Raw genomic sequence first — 17,560 nt, 5'->3', positions numbered from 1 at the left:
CATTTGTTTACATGCTCTGAAAGAATGGGAGTATTTTCTAACATTTATATTTGATTAAACTGTTCATTTCATGATTAAGATATCTGCTCGAGGATCTGGTCAGTCTAGTAAAATGTATGCATGACAACGTCTGTTTCCTTACTATTCTTGAAAAGTAGGAATGTTGTAAACTTTGTTTCCGTTCCTTTGTAAGATAATTCGTTATGTAGTATAATCAAATCATTTATTTTCAATGTAAGGCTTGTTAAGGATATTTTATTCATCTTTTAATGAGTATATGTTTCATTTTTAATAGTACAGTACATCGACAGGTTTAGGATGGAGTCAAAGTTCAGTAGGAACTGTTGACAACTTTCTGTTTCCGTTTGACGTTGGGGACGGCAATGCGTGAACACGCACAGCGGAAGTTTAGACGGTTTGCCACTAGCTTGGAGGCAAACGAAGCAAGCACTGACATAAAATTATAAAAAGAACATTTTTGCTGCCCTCTCAAATCCCAGTTCCCCCTTTCCCTGACACATGGCTTCCAATTCTAATATAGATATTGAGGGTGCCACCCAGCACCTTCGGGATATCTTAAAACTGGACCGACCCGGGAACAGCGCCGGTAAGTTCACCGGGAATGAAAGGAGACAAGTGAGGTGCATTAGGCCGCATGAACAGACTAGCTAGCTAACAAGCTAGTCTGGGATACAGCGTTGCAGTGGCCGGCTACCTAAACTTCCCTCACATTTTCGGCCGGGTTATCAAGCAATGTGCATGCTCACGTTACACCCAGGAATTGGTCAATTAAAGATTCGTTTAGCTAGCTGCATTGTTTAACATTGCTTGTTTCAGCGAGCAAGTCTCTGGCGTTATTAGCCTGGCTGGGTCGCTAGTAGCAGAAAACTGCGCAATGATTTTACAGGCTCAATTTTCGCTAGAATGTTGTAACATACTTAACACGTCTTAACTTTCGTCTCAGATCCGCTTGTGCGAATTTTCCCGACTACAAATACAGATATTAAAGATATTCGTGGCTGAGTAGAAAAAAAGTTAATTGTCGCCATTGTTCAGTTAAATCCAGCTAACTAATACACTCGGCCTCTCCCCTGTTTAGTTAAATAACGACAATAGAAAATTGGTGAGCCAACCAAGTTAGCTATTTATTACTAGTAAGTGATGGTAGCTTGGTCGCTAATTGATTGTCAGCGCAAATTGTTTGCCTGGCTGGTTCACGTAAATGTAGCATGAGCAAATGCCACCTGAACAACATCAAGGAAACTTCGTCGTAGTGCTTATCCTTTTTGTTTCGTTTAGTCGGGGGACCAGTCTATCCAACGTTTCCTTTCCGTGTTCCGTGTAATTAAAGGCGCCGTTTCTACAAACTTTTCTCCTAACCGTCTTTTACCAACCAGATTCGTCATCCAGTGACAACCAAAGGAAAACATCGTTCAATGGTGAACTGAACGGTCTTCTGGGAGCCGATCTCCTTGGAGCGGGAGAGCGCTCAGCCATGGCGGAGAAGGCTGGGCCTGCAGAAATCGCCCAAGAAGCCCAGATAATGTGAGTGTCCGCCAGTAAAACATCAGCCAAGTTTGTTGCCACTTTGTTTTTTTTGTGTTTTTTTTTCTTCATAAAACTATCTCGAACTAAGCGCGCACCCACGCTACCAGGATACAAAGTGCTTGTTTAATTGAAGGTAGAGCGTAGTGGGACTAGACACCAGAACCCTGAAGCGGCCATTGTGTTGTCTGTTGTGCCCCCCAGCTGCTTGTCTGGAGATGATGGCTCCACCTGCATTGCCATCACGTCCAACAATGTGGAGATTGTGGCCAGTAGAGACTCCAGTATTGACAGCAAAGCCCGCGGCAGCAACAAGGTAACTCTTACCCCCCTCAACCACCCACCGATATACACACACACACACACACTTAAAAACACTTTCCACATAGTCAGACAGTGTGTGTGGTAAGCTGATGTTTCCTACTTTGTGTTTTAGTCTCTGATGGTCTTCTCCGTTCCCTCAGGTGAAGATCCAGCCTGTTGCCAAGTACGACTGGGAACACAAGTATTACTATGGCAACCTGATTGCCGTGTCCAATTCCTTCCTGGCATACGCCATTAGAGGTGAGTGTACTGATTGATCATGTGGTTCCTCTATCAGACAGAGACATCTCATTGGCTGCTGTTGTATGTCGCCGCTGTGCGTTTGCGTGTCAGCCATGTTGGAACATCGCAATCACTAGGAAGGGTGTATTGAGTGATGCAGGCTTCTCTATCAAATCTAACTGCATTTTATGGAATCTAGTTAGTCATAAATGCAAGAGATTTAACTCGAGTAACTTGGTTAATTATTGAAATCAAAATTAAGTTACTGGTTACCAATATCATTTTCAATTTCTGACAATTACACCAAACCAAATTTCTTGAGTCTGTTCACAGCTAAGTGAGTTACAGTAGATTTCCATACAGAAGCCTGCATCTCTTAGTACACACCTCATATTGTGTACTAGCAGATCTGGATTGCTCCAATATGGTGGACCCAGCCACACGTCGAAATGCACCATCTATCCCTCTATATCCATGGGTTCCACTGTTTATAAAGAATTTTTGAATCTAAGAAGGGATAATGCACATTAGTTAACTTGAGTCTGTCATGTCAATGTCTATGACGCAGTGCCCCAAGGCATCAGGCTCAGCCTCACGCTGCTAGAGTGGCATTAACAGGAGGATGATAGTACGATGTCTGGGACAACAACAACATCTAGGAGAGGGAAAAGGCAGAGGCGGTGCAGAGGCAGGTCAGAGAGGCAGAGGCAGTGCAGAGAGGCATAGCAGTGTTGTTGTTGTTGGAGTCAGTACAGGCAATGATATCACCGGGCAGGAATGGTGTCTACATCAGCCAGTGATGGAACCACATACCAGAGCAGGGCAGGCTTTACTTGGTGTGTGTTGTTTTACGTGTGAGATCTCTGTATAAACACTTGATTTCCCCCCATGTCCTTACAAACAAGTAAACCATGTGCTCTAGAAGTGTGAAGAAAAAAGATACTAAAGGGTTTCAGGGTTTGGGTTAGCCCTTGACCCTTAACCCTATCTGCATATATATATACACTAAGGCCCAATTTCCCAGACATGGATTAAGCCTAGTCATAAATAGAAATTCCACAAAGATCTCCATTGACAAAGTTCTTTGTCTAAGACTAGGTTAAATCCATGCCTGTAAAATTGGACCTTGCTTTGTATATAAAGATGAATATAGTGTAAATACACCTGACCCTGTCCTTGCCGAGTGTTGAATCTGCGTGTCCTCTGTGTCAGGAGCCAACAACCAGGCCATGATCCGGGTGTTGAGCCTGGGCTCTGCTGAGCGCTCCCTGCTGAAGGGCTTCACCGGGGCGGTCACTGACCTGGCCTTTGCTCACCTGGACTCAGCCCTGCTGGGCTGTGTGGACGAGGCTGGCAACCTGTTCGTCTGGCAGCTCACCTGCCACAACAACAAAATACTGTATCCTCTCTGTGTGTGTGTCTATTTGTGTGTGTCTGCCTGTCTGTGTGTATGCTTGTCTGTGTTTGTGTGTGTGTGTGTGTGTGTGTGTGTCCCTCGGATGTTTCCTATGCTGTTAGGCCCTTAACTGTGCCTCCCCAGAGACCAGGTAGTGGTCTACATCCGCCGGCCAGAGGACACGCCCTTGAACTCCACCAGGCGTCTGATCTGGTGTCCCTACATCCAGGAAGAGCAGGATGACAGCCCCGAGGACAGCAGCCAGACCCTGGCACTGCTGCACCAGGACAGGGTACACACACACACACACACACACACCTGCACCATTACATGGTAGGACACACCTTTTACCTCTATCATCTCTCCTTGTGTTACTTTCTCTAATCACCTGTCGTTCTCTCTCCCTCCCTCTCTCACTCACTCTCTTGTGCTCTTTCTCCCCCTCTCTTTCTCCCTCCCTCGCTCTCTCCCTTTTCCTTTCTCTTTCTCCTCTCTCTCCCTCCCACACCTCCGCAGGCGGAGGTGTGGGATCTGGATGTGCTCCGCAGTAATACCAGCAGCTGGCCCGTGGATGCTGCTGACCTGAAGGATGGCCTCATCACCATCAAAGGACACACGGACGTAAGGGCCGCCGTGGGGTCTCTCCCGTTTTTCTAAACCCCGTCAAGATGCTGCCGGATGTTGATTGGCTCGTGTGTGTGTTTCTCTCTCAGCGAATCAGCGAAGGAGCCCTGTCTCCGGACGGGACGGTCCTGGCCACTGCCAGCCACGACGGATACGTCAAGTTCTGGCAGATCTACATCGAGGGACAGGATCAGCCCAGGTCAATGTAACAAGACTTTTAATCTCCCTCCTTCTCCTCTGTCTCTCAAAGAATCCTCCTCCGTCCCTGTAGAGTGTGTGTTTATCGGCCTGTTCCTGCTCCTCCAGGTGTCTGCATGAGTGGCAGCCCCACGGAGGGAACCCCCTCTCCTGCCTGCTCTTCTGCGACAACCACAAGAAGCAGGACCCAGAGTACGTCCTCCCAGAGCAGCGCTGCTGCTGTCCCTCACGAGGCTTCGCTGTGGTGTCAGGCAGGACTGCTGTCCCTCACGAGGCTTCGCTGTGGTGTCAGGCAGGACTGCTGTCCCTCACGAGGCTTCGCTGTGGTGTCAGGCAGGACTGCTGTCCCTCACGAGGCTTTGCTGTGGTGTCAGGCAGGACTGCTGTCCCTCGCGAGGCTTCGCTGTGGTGTCAGGCAGGACTGCTGTCCCTCACGAGGCTTCGCTGTGGTGTCAGGCAGGACTGCTGTCCCTCACGAGGCTTCGCTGTGGTGTCAGGCAGGACTGCTGTCCCTCACGAGGCTTCGCTGTGGTGTCAGGCAGGACTGCTGTCCCTCACGAGGCTTCGCTGTGGTGTCAGGCAGGACTGCTGTCCCTCACGAGGCTTCGCTGTGGTGTCAGGCAGGACTGCTGTCCCTCACGAGGCTTCGCTGTGGTGTCAGGCAGGACTGCTGTCCCTCACGAGGCTTCGCTGTGGTGTCAGGCAGGACTGCTGTCCCTCACGAGGCTTCGCTGTGGTGTCAGGCAGGACTGCTGTCCCTCACGAGGCTTCGCTGTGGTGTCAGGCAGGACTGCTGTCATTCTCCCCTCTTCTTCTGTCCTGCAGTGTGCCGTTCTGGCGCTTCCTGATCACGGGAGCAGAGCAGAACCAGGAGCTGAAGATGTGGTGCACCGTGTCCTGGACCTGTCTGCAGACCATCAGGTCTCTGTTCTAGAACTCTCCTGTAGAACCCTTTTTATTGTTGGTTTTTGACAGAACTAGTCCAAAAAGTTATATTCAAGAACTCCGGTCAATCTTTTTTTTTTCTGGAACCTTATACAGGACTCTTCCACTGTAGGAACTCCAGCCCCTTTTGAAGTTTGAACTCTTCTGTGTTCCAGGTTCTCCCCTGACCCGTTCAACTCCTCGGTGCGGCCCAGCCTGAAGGCTAGTCTGGACCTGTCGGCAGAGTGCCTCATCCTGACTGACGTTCAGAGGAAGGTGAGGCCTGCCGTCTACTAAAAACCTCTCGCCCCAACCTGATGGAACCTTCTCTGTCTGGCTGGACTTGTTTACAAGTCTTGGATCTCGTGGTGTGGTTTAAACTTGATTGACGGATTAAGCAGTTTAGCTTTAAAGAGAGATTTGAGGGTATTTTCCATGCTTTGTTAGACAGATTATAAGTGAAGTGTGACAGGAAAGGCAGGCAGGTAGAGACGGGGGAAGACGTGCAGCAAAGAACCAAGACCGGATTCGATTCCCAGCTCGCTGCGATAAGGCCTTGGTCTGCATGGAGCTACCGGGGCTCCTTGATTGAGCAGTGTTGTACAGCCAGTGTTGTGCTTTGTGTGATGGAGTTAACCCAGGTGCTGTAACTGTGTAACCCTGTGTGCTGGTCCCAGGTGCTGTAACTGTGTTAACCCTGTGTGCTGGTCCCAGGTGCTGTAACTGTGTAACCCTGTGTGCTGGTCCCAGGTGCTGTAACTGTGTAACCCCGTGTGCTGGTCCCAGGTGCTGTAACTGTGTTAACCCTGTCTGCTGGTCCCAGGTGCTGTAACTGTGTTAACCCCGTGTGCTGGTCCCAGGTGCTGTAACTGTGTTAACCCCGTGTGCTGGTCCCAGGTGCTGTAACTGTGTAACCCTGTCTGCTGGTCCCAGGTGCTGTAACTGTGTAACCCTGTCTGCTGGTCCCAGGTGCTGTAACTGTGTTAACCCCGTGTGCTGGTCCCAGGTGCTGTAACTGTGTTAACCCCGTGTGCTGGTCCCAGGTGCTGTAACTGTGTTAACCCCGTGTGCTGGTCCCAGGTGCTGTAACTGTGTAACCCTGTGTGCTGGTCCCAGGTGCTGTAACTGTGTTAACCCTGTGTGCTGGTCCCAGGTGCTGTAACTGTGTTAACCCTGTGTGCTGGTCCCAGGTGCTGTAACTGTGTTAACCCCGTGTGCTGTAACTGTGTTAACCCTGTGTGCTGGTCCCAGGTGCTGTAACTGTGTAACCCTGTGTGCTGGTCCCAGGTGCTGTAACTGTTAACCCTGTCTGCTGGTCCCAGGTGCTGTAACTGTGTTAACCCCGTGTGCTGGTCCCAGGTGCTGTAACTGTGTTAACCCTGTCTGCTGGTCCCAGGTGCTGTAACTGTGTTAACCCTGTGTGCTGGTCCCAGGTGCTGTAACTGTGTAACCCTGTCTGCTGGTCCCAGGTGCTGTAACTGTGTTAACCCTGTGTGCTGGTCCCAGGTGCTGTAACTGTGTAACCCTGTCTGCTGGTCCCAGGTGCTGTAACTGTGTAACCCTGTCTGCTGGTCCCAGGTGCTGTAACTGTGTTAACCCTGTGTGCTGGTCCCAGGTGCTGTAACTGTGTTAACCCTGTGTGCTGGTCCCAGGTGCTGTAACTGTGTAACCCTGTCTGCTGGTCCCAGGTGCTGTACGTGATGGAGCTGCTCCAGGACCAGGAGCGAGGCAGAGCCAGCTTCACGGCCGTGTCGGAGTTCCTGCTCACCCACCCTGTCCTGAGCTTCGGGGTCCAGGAAGTGTCTCACTCCCGCCTGCGGCACACCGAGGTGCTGCCCCCCGTGGAGGAGAGCGAGAGCATGACCACAGGTACCCCACCCTACCCTCCGTACTGTTCACCACCATCCCCAAACTCCTTCCTAACCCCCCACCCCCCCCAAACTGTATAAGTGCATGGTCCATATCATTTTTACAATTTAAAGTTGAGCTGACCGATATGCATGTTGTGATCATGTAAAGTACAATACAATGTCGTCAATGACGATTCATGTCCTTTACCGTGTGTGTGTGTGTGTGTGTGTTCTGCTCCAGAGGGCACCCAGGGACCCCTGGAGTCTAAATCAGGAATCCAGATCAAGCTCTACTGTGTCCACACCAAGTGAGTTTCCGCAGCTAGCAACAAGGACTTCCTGGATGCTAACGGTTATAAGGGTGCTTTCTTTGTAGTCTTGAAATGTTATACACATTATATACTATACATAACTACATCTATAATGTTATATATACCCATCCTATATGGGTGTGTTTTTCCTGTGTTGTGGTAGTGCTGGGGGGTAGTGAGGTGTTGGTGTCAGGGGGACAGGTCTGATGTTGTGGTGTCTTCAGGTCTCTGCAGGATGTTCAGATCTGGTTCCAGCCCAACCTGGGCTCTGGCTCCACACACTTCCTGCCTCACTCAGACTCCCAGGACGCGTTTGGTGAGTGTCTGTCTCGGTCCTGTGTGTTTGGTTCATGTGTGTGTGAGGTAACCTTGTGTGTGTGTTGGAATTCTTTATTTATTTCTCTCTTAAGTTCCATCATATGTTGTGTGTGTGCGTGTTAACCCTCCTGTGTGTCCCAGGTTTCTCCGACCCCCTGACAGACCTGAGTGTGGAGGCCATGAGCTCCGACAGAGACTCGGGAGGTTCCCATAGCGACCTGCGGAAGATCTCCTCACTTCCTGCTCCTGTGGACTTCCTGTCGCCAGGAGGCGGGGCCAGCGGAGCGATGCCCAAACTGATGACCCCCGACGCCTTCATGACCCCCAGCGCCTCGGTACACCCTCCCACCTGTCTCTCGTTCATCCTCACCCCACCCGGTCTCTCACCCGTTTGTCAAGTCACACCGAAAGAGATTTGTTTGTCAAATTCACATTGTAACACAGGTCATTCTGCGCAATGCCACTCTTAAGACAAGGCAAGCCAACAGCCACGTAGCAGTTATAAAGTTACAAAAACGTGATGTGGTTGGTTGATTGGTTGCTTTGTTTGTCTCCAGGTGCCAGCGTCGCCAGGCAGCAGTGCCAGCAGTCTGACTATCGTCACGGGGATGAGCAGCAACTCTGACACCCCTGCCAGGTAGGACACACACACACCTCCAGCCCCTTACAGGACTCAGGCCTGTCTGCAGGGAAGGTGCTTGGCGCTTTAGAAGGACTCTTTTACTGGATGTTTCTATTTACCTTTTGAATGTGGATTTTGTTGTTTTCGGCTGCATCCTGATTCTTGAATCTTTGCTGTGATGACTCATCTACTGTGACTGTTTCTGCTGACGTGGATAACTAGTGTTGGTGCGTGTGCAGGGTTGTGGAGGACCTGACCCAGAGTCCTGGCAGTAACAAGGTGTGTGTGGAGAGCAGCAGCAGTAGCAGCAGTCTGACCCTCAGTGCTTCAACTAGCAGTCCCAGAGCCAGCTGCTCCCTGCTGCTGTCTGGCCTGGACAACCTGCACGTATGTACATGTGTACGCACCACACACACACACACACACACACACACACACACGCCACCAGGTTTCAGTCTAACTCGTCTCCCCTCTTGTCCCCCCCCCCCAGTCTGTGACCCCCCCCATCGCCTCTCTGTCCCTGGACCCCCCCCAGGGCCTGGCCTCCCCCCCCCTGCCCCCGCAGGCCTCCCCCACCCGTGCCCGCTCCCCGGACGTCATCTCCTCTGCCTCCACCGCCCTGTCCCAGGACATCCCCGAGATCGCGTCCCAGACGCTGCAGCGCTCCCTGGCTGCGGGCACGCCCGAGGCCCTGCCCAGCCTCCACAGCATGGCCGATAGCATGGCCTCGGCGGCCTCCGCCCTGCACCTGCTGTCCTCCTCCCCGCGGGGCCGCGCCCCTTCCGACCACGCCCTGCTGCCCCCGGAGCTGGGCGGGGCCGGGGAGGTGGAGCCAAGGCTGAGCCACACCCCTTCCCTGCTGGAGAACGCCCTGTCGCAGGAGGGCGGAGCGGCCGGGGGTGGGGCCGGGGTGGGGGATGGGAATGGAAGCCACGCCCCCTGGCCGGCCGCCCCCGACATCACCAGGGAGACGCGGAACAGTCTGAGAGACAACGGCTTGGGAGACTGGTGAGTCTCTACGTTTCTTTCTCTTTTTTCTCTCTCTCTCTGTCTCTCTCTCCTTTTGAAAGACTCACACATGCACCTCCTTAAAAGTTTGAACACGCTTGTTCACAGCCTTAGAGAGATGCAGAGACGTACACTTACCTACAGCAGGACGTCTCACACACACACACACACACACACACGGTGTCCATGCTGACTGTGTGTGTTCCTGTAGCTCCAGGGAAGATCTGAAGGACAGGCATGTGTCATCTCCGTACCACCGGCGCTCCTACCAGCTCACACAGAACGACAGCCAGGACGCCAGCGCAGAGCAGAGGTACCACACACACACACACACACACGCTCTTACAACCACACACACTCACACATACTCTCTTACACACACACACACACACACACACATACTCTCTTACAACCACACACACACATACTCTTACAACCACACACACACAGATGCATACTCTTACAACCACACAGAAACACACTCTTACCAGTTGTCTCACACACACAACCACATTGTCATACGTATCACACACTCAGAGACGCGCACTCAAATACAAACAGTCCACCATTCGATTCAAGACACAAACACTGATCTGTGTGTGTCCCAGTGACCATGACGACGAGGTGGCCAGCCTGGCGTCGTCCTCGGGGAACTGTGGCGCTCGCTCATCTCACAGACTTCCTGTGAAGGACTGGAAGACTTCCCCTCGCAGCTCACCCAAGCTGAAGAGGAAGAACAAGAAGGACGAGGGGTGGGTGGAGGGTCAGGGGGAGGAGCTCTGGGGGGGGGGTCATGTGGGTGGCGTTGAGGGTCAGGGAAACAGGAAGTGGTCTCGTTGTTGGTCGTGTGGTGACTTGTCTTCTGTCTTCAGGGAGGTGTGCCAGTCCAGACAAATGGACCACCATCAGGTAGGGATGCGTGTGTGTGTGTGTGTGCGCATCTACCCCACAGCCCTCATGGAGATAGCTATGCTCATCTGGTACTAACGTGTGTCTCCCTCCCCCCTCCTCCCTCAGGTGCTGGGTGGGGAGCTGCAGGAGGAGCTGCTGTTGCTGCTGCGCGGCCAGCAGAGGGAGCTAGCTGAGCTGCGCCTGGAGCTGCAGAGGCTGTCGGGTCACATGGAGAACAGCGTCGCCTCCCACGTGGACCACGCCCTGGCCAGCCAGCAGGAGCACCAGCGTATCCTCACCTGCTAGCCGTGCTAACAGCTAACACACTCGCACTCCATCTACTACTCATTTAGCACACCTGTTTCTCATGATTAGCTGGTTGATCAGGTGACTAGTGGTTGATCAGATGAAATAAGTGTGGTTGGAGTAAAAACTGGTGGCTCTCCAGGAACAGGGTTGACGAGCTGACACACCTGCTCCTAGCTATACCCTGACCCAACCGCTCTCTGTGTGACCCTTAACCTTTGACCCCAGAGCGAAGGCTGGAGCGTGTGGTGTTAGAGAACCAGAGCCGTAACCAGCAGCTTGAGGAGCAGCTGTCTCAGCAGCTAGCCCTCTCCCTGTCCTCCTCCTTCTCCTCCCTCTCCTCCTCCCTCTCCTCCCGCCTGGACAAGACCATCCGTGACGAGATGAGGAAGACCGTCCCTCAGAGTACGACTGCTTCCTGTCTGGCTCGCCTTTAGCATGTTAGCGTGCATGCTGTCTAATGTATCAGATGTGGTGATTTACTCTCTTTTTATGATCTTTCCCTTCTCTACCAACCCTCACTCCTTCTCTTCGTCAACCCCTTTCTCCCTTATCTCCCTTTCCCCCTCCCCTCCACCTCTGCTCTGCTCCTGCAGCCATCTCTAAGAGTCTGGAGCCGGTGACCGGGCAGCTCAGTAGCACCATAGCTGCCAAGCTGACCGCTGTGGAGGGAGCACTCAAGGACAACGTTAGCAAGGTGGTCAAGTCTAAGGTGGGCCAGCCGAATGATGGCATATAAACACACACACACACGTATATACGCACACACATTCACACCTAAGAATGTATACACACACACGGGGCTTTGAATACTTACCTGATCATGTAACACAGTCACGTGAAGTATCCTCCTCCTTTCCAGAACACAACAGATGCGATTGGTCGGGCAGCAGCAGAAGCCATGCAGGGCCCCATCCAGGCGGCCTATAAGGATGCTTTCCAGAGCATTGTACTTCCTGTGTTTGAGAAGGGCTGCCAGTCCATGTTCCAGCAGATCAACGACAGCTTCAAACAGGGAACGCATGAATGTAAGATGCCTGAACAGGGGATGTTTGGCATCCAGGAAGGGTGTGTTTGTCCTACTGACACAGGTGTGTGTCTTACTGACCCCTGTGTGTGTGTGGGTGTGCACGCGTGCTGTTCTACAGACATCCAGCAGCTGGAGAACCACGTTAAAAACAAGAAGTTGCGGGAGCAGGATGCACGGGACCCTCTGATTGGTCAGCTGCAGCAGATGCTCGATGCCTTCCAGAAGTCGACAGACCAGCTGGCCAATACAGTGACGGCTAACGTGCGCTCTGAAGTCCAGCATCAGCTGCACATGAGCGTGGGAAAGTACGGCCTGTGTGTGTGTTATGTGGGGGGGTCAATCACAACGATCAGGGGTTCCTAGAAGAGAATCCCTGAGTGCAGCGTGTGTGTGTGTCTAGGGGTGGTGCAGAAACTAAGTCTAATCCAGAGCTTAATATCCGACATGAATTCTATGGAACCCTTCAGTTAATATCGGATGCCCTAAACAGATAGATCTGTTTTAGAGTAGGGATTCAGAGAGAAAAACAAAGGCTTCTGTCTAAAAGCAAATGACTAATGTCCTTCTGATTTCGCTGCTCATTAAAGATGTAATCTGCGGTTAGTGAAACCACCAGCCCATCGCTTTCCCTCAGGCTGTCTACAGTGAGCTTGTTACCCCAACAATAACACAATAACACCAGTCAGTCATGTGGAGCGCAGTCCACACAGAGCGCTTTCTACTGTCCTGCATTACCTGGAGTGAAACATCTCTGCTTTGTCCTGTTCAGTTGAGTTTTGTTGTTTGTGTTCATGAGGTTAGTTCATCGGATTCTTCTTTTCTTTCCTCCATCTCGTTCTCCTGCTTCTCCTCCCCAGCTTACAGGAGTCCATCCTGACCCAGGTGCAGCGCATCGTGAAGGGGGAGGTGGGCCAGGCCATGAAGGAGCAGCAGGCCGTGGTCACCTCGTCCATCATGCAGGCCATGAGGTCTGCTGCAGGGACACCAGTTCCCTCTGCTCACCTGGACTTCCAGACCCAGCAGGCTGCTGTCCTCCAGCTGCTGCAGCAGGGCCAGCTCAACCAGGCCTTCCAGCAGGTACACACACACACACACACCTTAATACCTCACACACACACACACCTTAATATAACACCCACCTTAATGCCTCACACACCTTAATACCTCACACACACACACCTTAATATAACACCCACCTTAATGCCTCACACACCTTAATACCTCACACACACACACACCTTAATACCACACATACCTTAATACCTCTCACACACCTTAATACCTCACACACACACCTTAATACCTCACACACACCTTAATACCTCTCACACACCTTAATACCTCTCACACACCTTAATACCTCTCACACACCTTAATACCTCTCACACACCTTAATACCTCTCACACACCTTAATACCTCTCACACACCTTAATACCTCTCACACACCTTAATACCTCTCACACACCTTAATACCTCTCACACACCTTAATACCTCTCACACACCTTAATACCACACACACACACCTTAATACCTCTCACACACCTTAATACCTCTCACACACCTTAATACCTCACACACACACACCTTAATACCACACACACCTTAATACCTCTCACACACCTTAATACCACACACACACACCTTAATACCACACACACACCTTAATACCACACACACACACACACCCTTGCCTCCACTTGTCATACATAAACACCCTCTCCTCAATACCTCTCACAGATGCGTGCGCGCGCATACACACACACCTTAATACCTCACACACACACACACACTGTCCTCAATAACACCTACATACACCCTCACCTCTTTCTCACACACACTGACTGGTTCATGTGCGGTGACCCCCCCCCCCCCCCCCCAGGCCCTGTCAGCCACAGACCTGAACCTGGTCCTGTACGTGTGTGAGACCATCGACAGCCAGCAGGTGTTCGGCCAGGAACCTTGTCCCCTCATCCAGCCGGTCCTTCTGTCCCTGATACAGCAGCTGTCCTCCAACCTGGCAACCCGCACAGAGCTCAAGATCAGGTACACACCTGCACACACACACACCCTGGAATACACACATACGTAGGTACACATACACTTACTTCTTGTCCGTCATTGTGATTGAAAGGATCTATCTTTTTTCTTTTCTTTTTGTAAGACATTTAATAGCATTTAATTTTCATTGATGTATTACTCATGAATATACAGAACAAGCTTGTAGATGCATTTATTAGAACATGGAGAGAACAGAGACCCCAGCCATATTGCCACTTAAGTCAGCGCCACAAAGATTTATATTTCCCACAGTGACAGCAGAGGCCACTAAAAACACTGCAGCCATCGTGCCTAAACAGGCAATTATGACCAATGCAATTAAACAAAGTAAAAAAAAAAAAATAGAATTAAAATATGAACACATTAAAAGAAATGAACAGAATTGAACGTTCCTGCTGGTCTACATAGACTCAAACTTGGTGTTAAGCTCAGAACAGCAAAATGTCATAGCAGCTATGTAGGAATATAGCCTCCCAGCATGATGGCTCAGCTAAAGACAGCTAGACGCTGAGTGTGAATGACTTTGATACTGTAAATCACCCTCTGTGTCCTAATCTGTCAAGATGACGGCCAGCCTTCAGATTTTAATGAAGGAGAAATCTTTGATTAACACGACCTCTGGTAGCCCGCCCATCTCTGGCCCTCCTGGTCGCAGACGTCACCACAGCCTCCATCACCACAGCCTCCATCACCACAGCCTCCATCACCACAGCCTCCATCACCACCGACCTGTGTGGTTTCATTGTCCCCAGCGTCACACTAAACTGTGTTGGGCAGTTTGTCAAGCAGCTGTGATGCCCTGGCTGTCCACATGGTGCTGGGGGGGGGGGGGGGGGGAAGGAAGCAAGAGATGTGAATAGCGTGAGAATGTCCTCGTCCGTTTTTTCTTTCTTTCCTGCCATGAGCCCCGGCGCTCCAGCCCAGCTACCTCTCTCTCTCTCTGCTGCTGACCGCCGAACAGCTGCCGCTCCGGCCCATCTGCTGGGATCTGGGGCCAACGCCTGCAGCAGAGACCACACAGCTAGCAGGGGAGAGGTTGGGGGGGGCGTTGGCGGTTTAGTAAAAGGCCCAGGACTGCGTTTTGAACGAGTCTCACGAAGTATCTCTTTGCAGGGGTGCTTATGAGGATCCGCACTCATATTGATTTAGCAGCTACTCTGTTTGGGCCAAACCCCCCCTCTCTGTCTGGAAAGGGCATAGCTGCTTTGTGGCGGGGGAGACCTGATAGGGCTGAGGGGGAGGATAGGGGAGAACTGGAGAGGATGGGGGCTGAAATAGAAGTAAAAAGAGAAAGAGTGGGTAAAGAGGGCAGGATGGATGGATATGATAAGGGGATGTTAAGAGAGGAGATCCATGCAATAGGATGGCTATTAGTGATTGGCCGCTGGCCAGGTGAGCTGAGGAGATGATTGGCTGTTGTCCAGTTCAGCTGAAGAGCTTGTTTTTTGGCCCCAGAGGAAGAGAACTGGACAGAGCATGCTGGGCTCCACTGCGCTGGTCGCCAGGGCGATACCTGGGTTGGGAGTGGGTGCGTGACGCTGGATGTTAGAGGTGCCCTAGAAACACGTCCCCAGATGTCGAACAAATGCGTAACAGGACTTTCGAGACCTAGGCTCCATCTGGGCAGGGTGATTGGAGTACTTGTAAATGGGTGTTCTCCATCTGTTCATGTGTTTAACCGTCTGTCCGTCTCCATCTCCTAGCTACCTGGAGGATGCGGTGATGAACCTGGACCACGGAGACCCCGTCACCAGGGACCACATGAGCACCGTCCTCTCCCAGGTCCGCCAGAAGCTGTTCCAGTTCCTGCAGCAGGACCCCCACAGCGCCCTGGGCAAGCGTGCCCGGCGCCTCATGATGATGCTTCAGGGCCTCGTCAACCACTAAGCTTCTTCCTCTCTGACTTTGGGCGTGGGATGATGATGTCGTCGGCGTCACTCCTCTCTCTCTCTCGCCCACCCCCACCAGCTCCACCCAGCGGGACCCTGCATTTACAACCGTCTGAGTTTTTGGGGGGAAGTGGACGGCAGTTTTGACCCTTCATGGACAACGTAGCCTGAAGGGCGTTTTGTTTTGCGTTGGGGAGCATCTGGTTCAGCCTGGACTTTATTTTTATTTTTTTCGTAGTCTCTTGCCGTTTTGTTCTGGTCGCCAAGGAGGTCTCCGACTGGTTATCGAGCTTCGCCATGGCAACCGTGGGGCTATTAGAAAGCGCCAGAAAACAAGATGGCTGTCTGTGATTCAGCTAGCTCGCCCCTTCAGGAACGTCTCCTTCTTACACACACTCATCCATATATATATATATATATATATATATATATCTAAGCATATATATAGCTTTTGTTTCTACGATCTTGTATTCTTGTTTGAAAACTTTTTTGATGAAGTAGTAGAAAAGCTTCTAATAAACAAACTGATTCCTGTTACTGATGATGATGATCAGGTCACCTTAGTCCCCATGCAGATCCTCTCCCGGTTGTTAGGGGGCGGTAAAGGGCAGTTAACCTGATAAGTTCCTTCAGTTATTTTCCCCTGGCAGCTTTCCTTGCATCTGTCCAGGTATTGACACTACAGCACAGGAATACTTCAGTTCATACATGTGCATCTGTGTTGGGAGTCTGATTGGCATGCTGTTGGTCTCTGTACGGACTCCAGCCTTCACCGCCGGATCTCCTGAGGAATGTTCTCATCCCAGGGCCCAGCTACAGGCCAGAGGAACATAGGTGGGGCTGGTTGGCAGGAAGGTTAGTTCATGGTTCAATTGATGAGGCTTGTAGGTCCCATCTAGCCCAGAGGTTGGAGTCAGTGCCTTATTGTTCTTCTGAAAGGTTGTTGGTTGGTTTGTCGTCTTCCAGGTTGTCTGGTGGAGGAGTAGCACCGTCAGATGTTGGTTAGGAACAGAGGTTCTGTCTGTGCCAGAATAAGCGACTCGTCTTCATGTTCTTTTTATTTCGTGGTTGGCAGCGTGTGTTTGACTAAGTGAAGAAGATCTTAGATGGCACATGGAGTTGGTTAAAGTGGCTTCAGGTTTGGAACCATGACTGGATCGGAGTAGACTGATCGGAGGAGCTGGTCTGAAATGCACTCCCATGCTTAGCTGCAGGCCACATGGATGTTCGTCTAAAATCGTTTATGGATCTACTGGAGCCCTTCAGTAGATCAGACCTGATTAGCCGAGAGCCGATCTCTGTTCGGCGTCACAGCTGGGGAGCGTGGAGGGGGTCGATTATTGATCAGCATGGAGCTGCTGTTTGTTGATACCTTGGCTGAGCTCTGGCATTCCTGCATGAGGAACAGAGGTTGTTCAGAATGAGGTGGACCAATATCTCTTAAGGTTACCCATACCACACTGATGGACCATCATCTTGTTTAGGTTAACTGAAGTGAATGGGAGAGACCATGGGGGTGAGTAGATTATCAGGGCTTAGCGCTCCAGAGGGAAGGCCGTAGATGGGTCTGGGAGGACGTGTGTGGGAAAAATTCAAATCCTTGTTTTTCTCAAACGGGCAACTTCTGGGGCCGTACGACTGGTGGTTGTAGCTGGATTCAACAGGGCCAGATTATAGGCTGGTGGAATTCTCCTGTTTCTCTAGTTGAGTTTATTTTTTCATCTTTTTACTAATTTCATTTTTCCGGGTTGAATCAAACAACCACAGACCATGGGTAGCTTGCAGATACGCTATACAGTTACACAGCATAACCTGTTTTCTTCTAGTTCTGAAAGATTGAGCTTCTGTTTCGTGTTTTACTGATACGGTGTTTTTTTCCCTGTGCTTGGATTGTTATGTTGTACATTTTACACAATTTCTTTTACCCTAACCGTTTTTGGAATAATAAATAAAAAAAAAGACTTGTTCAATTCAGCACGTGTCTGTGTGTGGCTTGTTTTATAAACGTGTGATGAGGACATGACTGAATGTTTTATGTCCAT

General features: G+C 51.0%; 1 protein-coding gene across 2 annotated transcripts; it reads left to right on the top strand.

The window, feature by feature from the left end:
- The first annotated feature begins 448 nt into the window (after window positions 1-448).
- On the top strand, window positions 449-17,492 carry edc4 (enhancer of mRNA decapping 4). Of its 2 annotated transcripts, none has more exons than XM_067235563.1 (29): window positions 449-607; window positions 1,398-1,545; window positions 1,750-1,861; window positions 2,010-2,109; window positions 3,304-3,490; window positions 3,632-3,779; window positions 4,004-4,108; window positions 4,201-4,310; window positions 4,418-4,501; window positions 5,135-5,230; window positions 5,410-5,509; window positions 6,922-7,102; window positions 7,325-7,391; window positions 7,619-7,710; window positions 7,854-8,047; window positions 8,270-8,349; window positions 8,574-8,721; window positions 8,825-9,342; window positions 9,554-9,655; window positions 9,951-10,094; window positions 10,215-10,251; window positions 10,360-10,522; window positions 10,768-10,944; window positions 11,136-11,251; window positions 11,402-11,567; window positions 11,688-11,874; window positions 12,427-12,646; window positions 13,451-13,614; window positions 15,333-17,492. In XM_067235563.1, the coding sequence occupies exons 1-29, from the start codon at window positions 520-522 to the stop codon at window positions 15,514-15,516; spliced, it is 4,218 nt and encodes a 1,405-aa protein (XP_067091664.1). In that variant the 5' UTR covers window positions 449-519; the 3' UTR covers window positions 15,517-17,492. The 2 variants fall into 2 exon arrangements, with proteins under 2 accessions (XP_067091664.1, XP_067091663.1); XM_067235562.1 differs by having other exon boundaries at window positions 4,201-4,316.
- The last annotated feature ends 68 nt before the right edge of the window (window positions 17,493-17,560 follow it).

Source organism: Osmerus mordax, chromosome 4 (genome assembly GCF_038355195.1).
Source record: "Osmerus mordax isolate fOsmMor3 chromosome 4, fOsmMor3.pri, whole genome shotgun sequence".
NCBI lineage: Eukaryota > Metazoa > Chordata > Actinopteri > Osmeriformes > Osmeridae > Osmerus > Osmerus mordax.
Note: the sequence above shows the minus strand (reverse complement) of the source record. Positions and strands in the feature narration are given on the sequence as shown.

Excerpts from the sequence above, each read along its gene's own strand:
- edc4 (XM_067235562.1), top strand. The coding sequence starts at position 520 with ATGGCTTCCAATTCTAATATAGATATTGAGGGTGCCACCCAGCACCTT. Across the intron at positions 3,491-3,631 it reads TGCCACAACAACAAAATACT|AGACCAGGTAGTGGTCTACA; the intron begins GTATCCTCTCTG and ends GTGCCTCCCCAG. Across the intron at positions 10,945-11,135 it reads GAGGAAGACCGTCCCTCAGA|CCATCTCTAAGAGTCTGGAG; the intron begins GTACGACTGCTT and ends CTGCTCCTGCAG.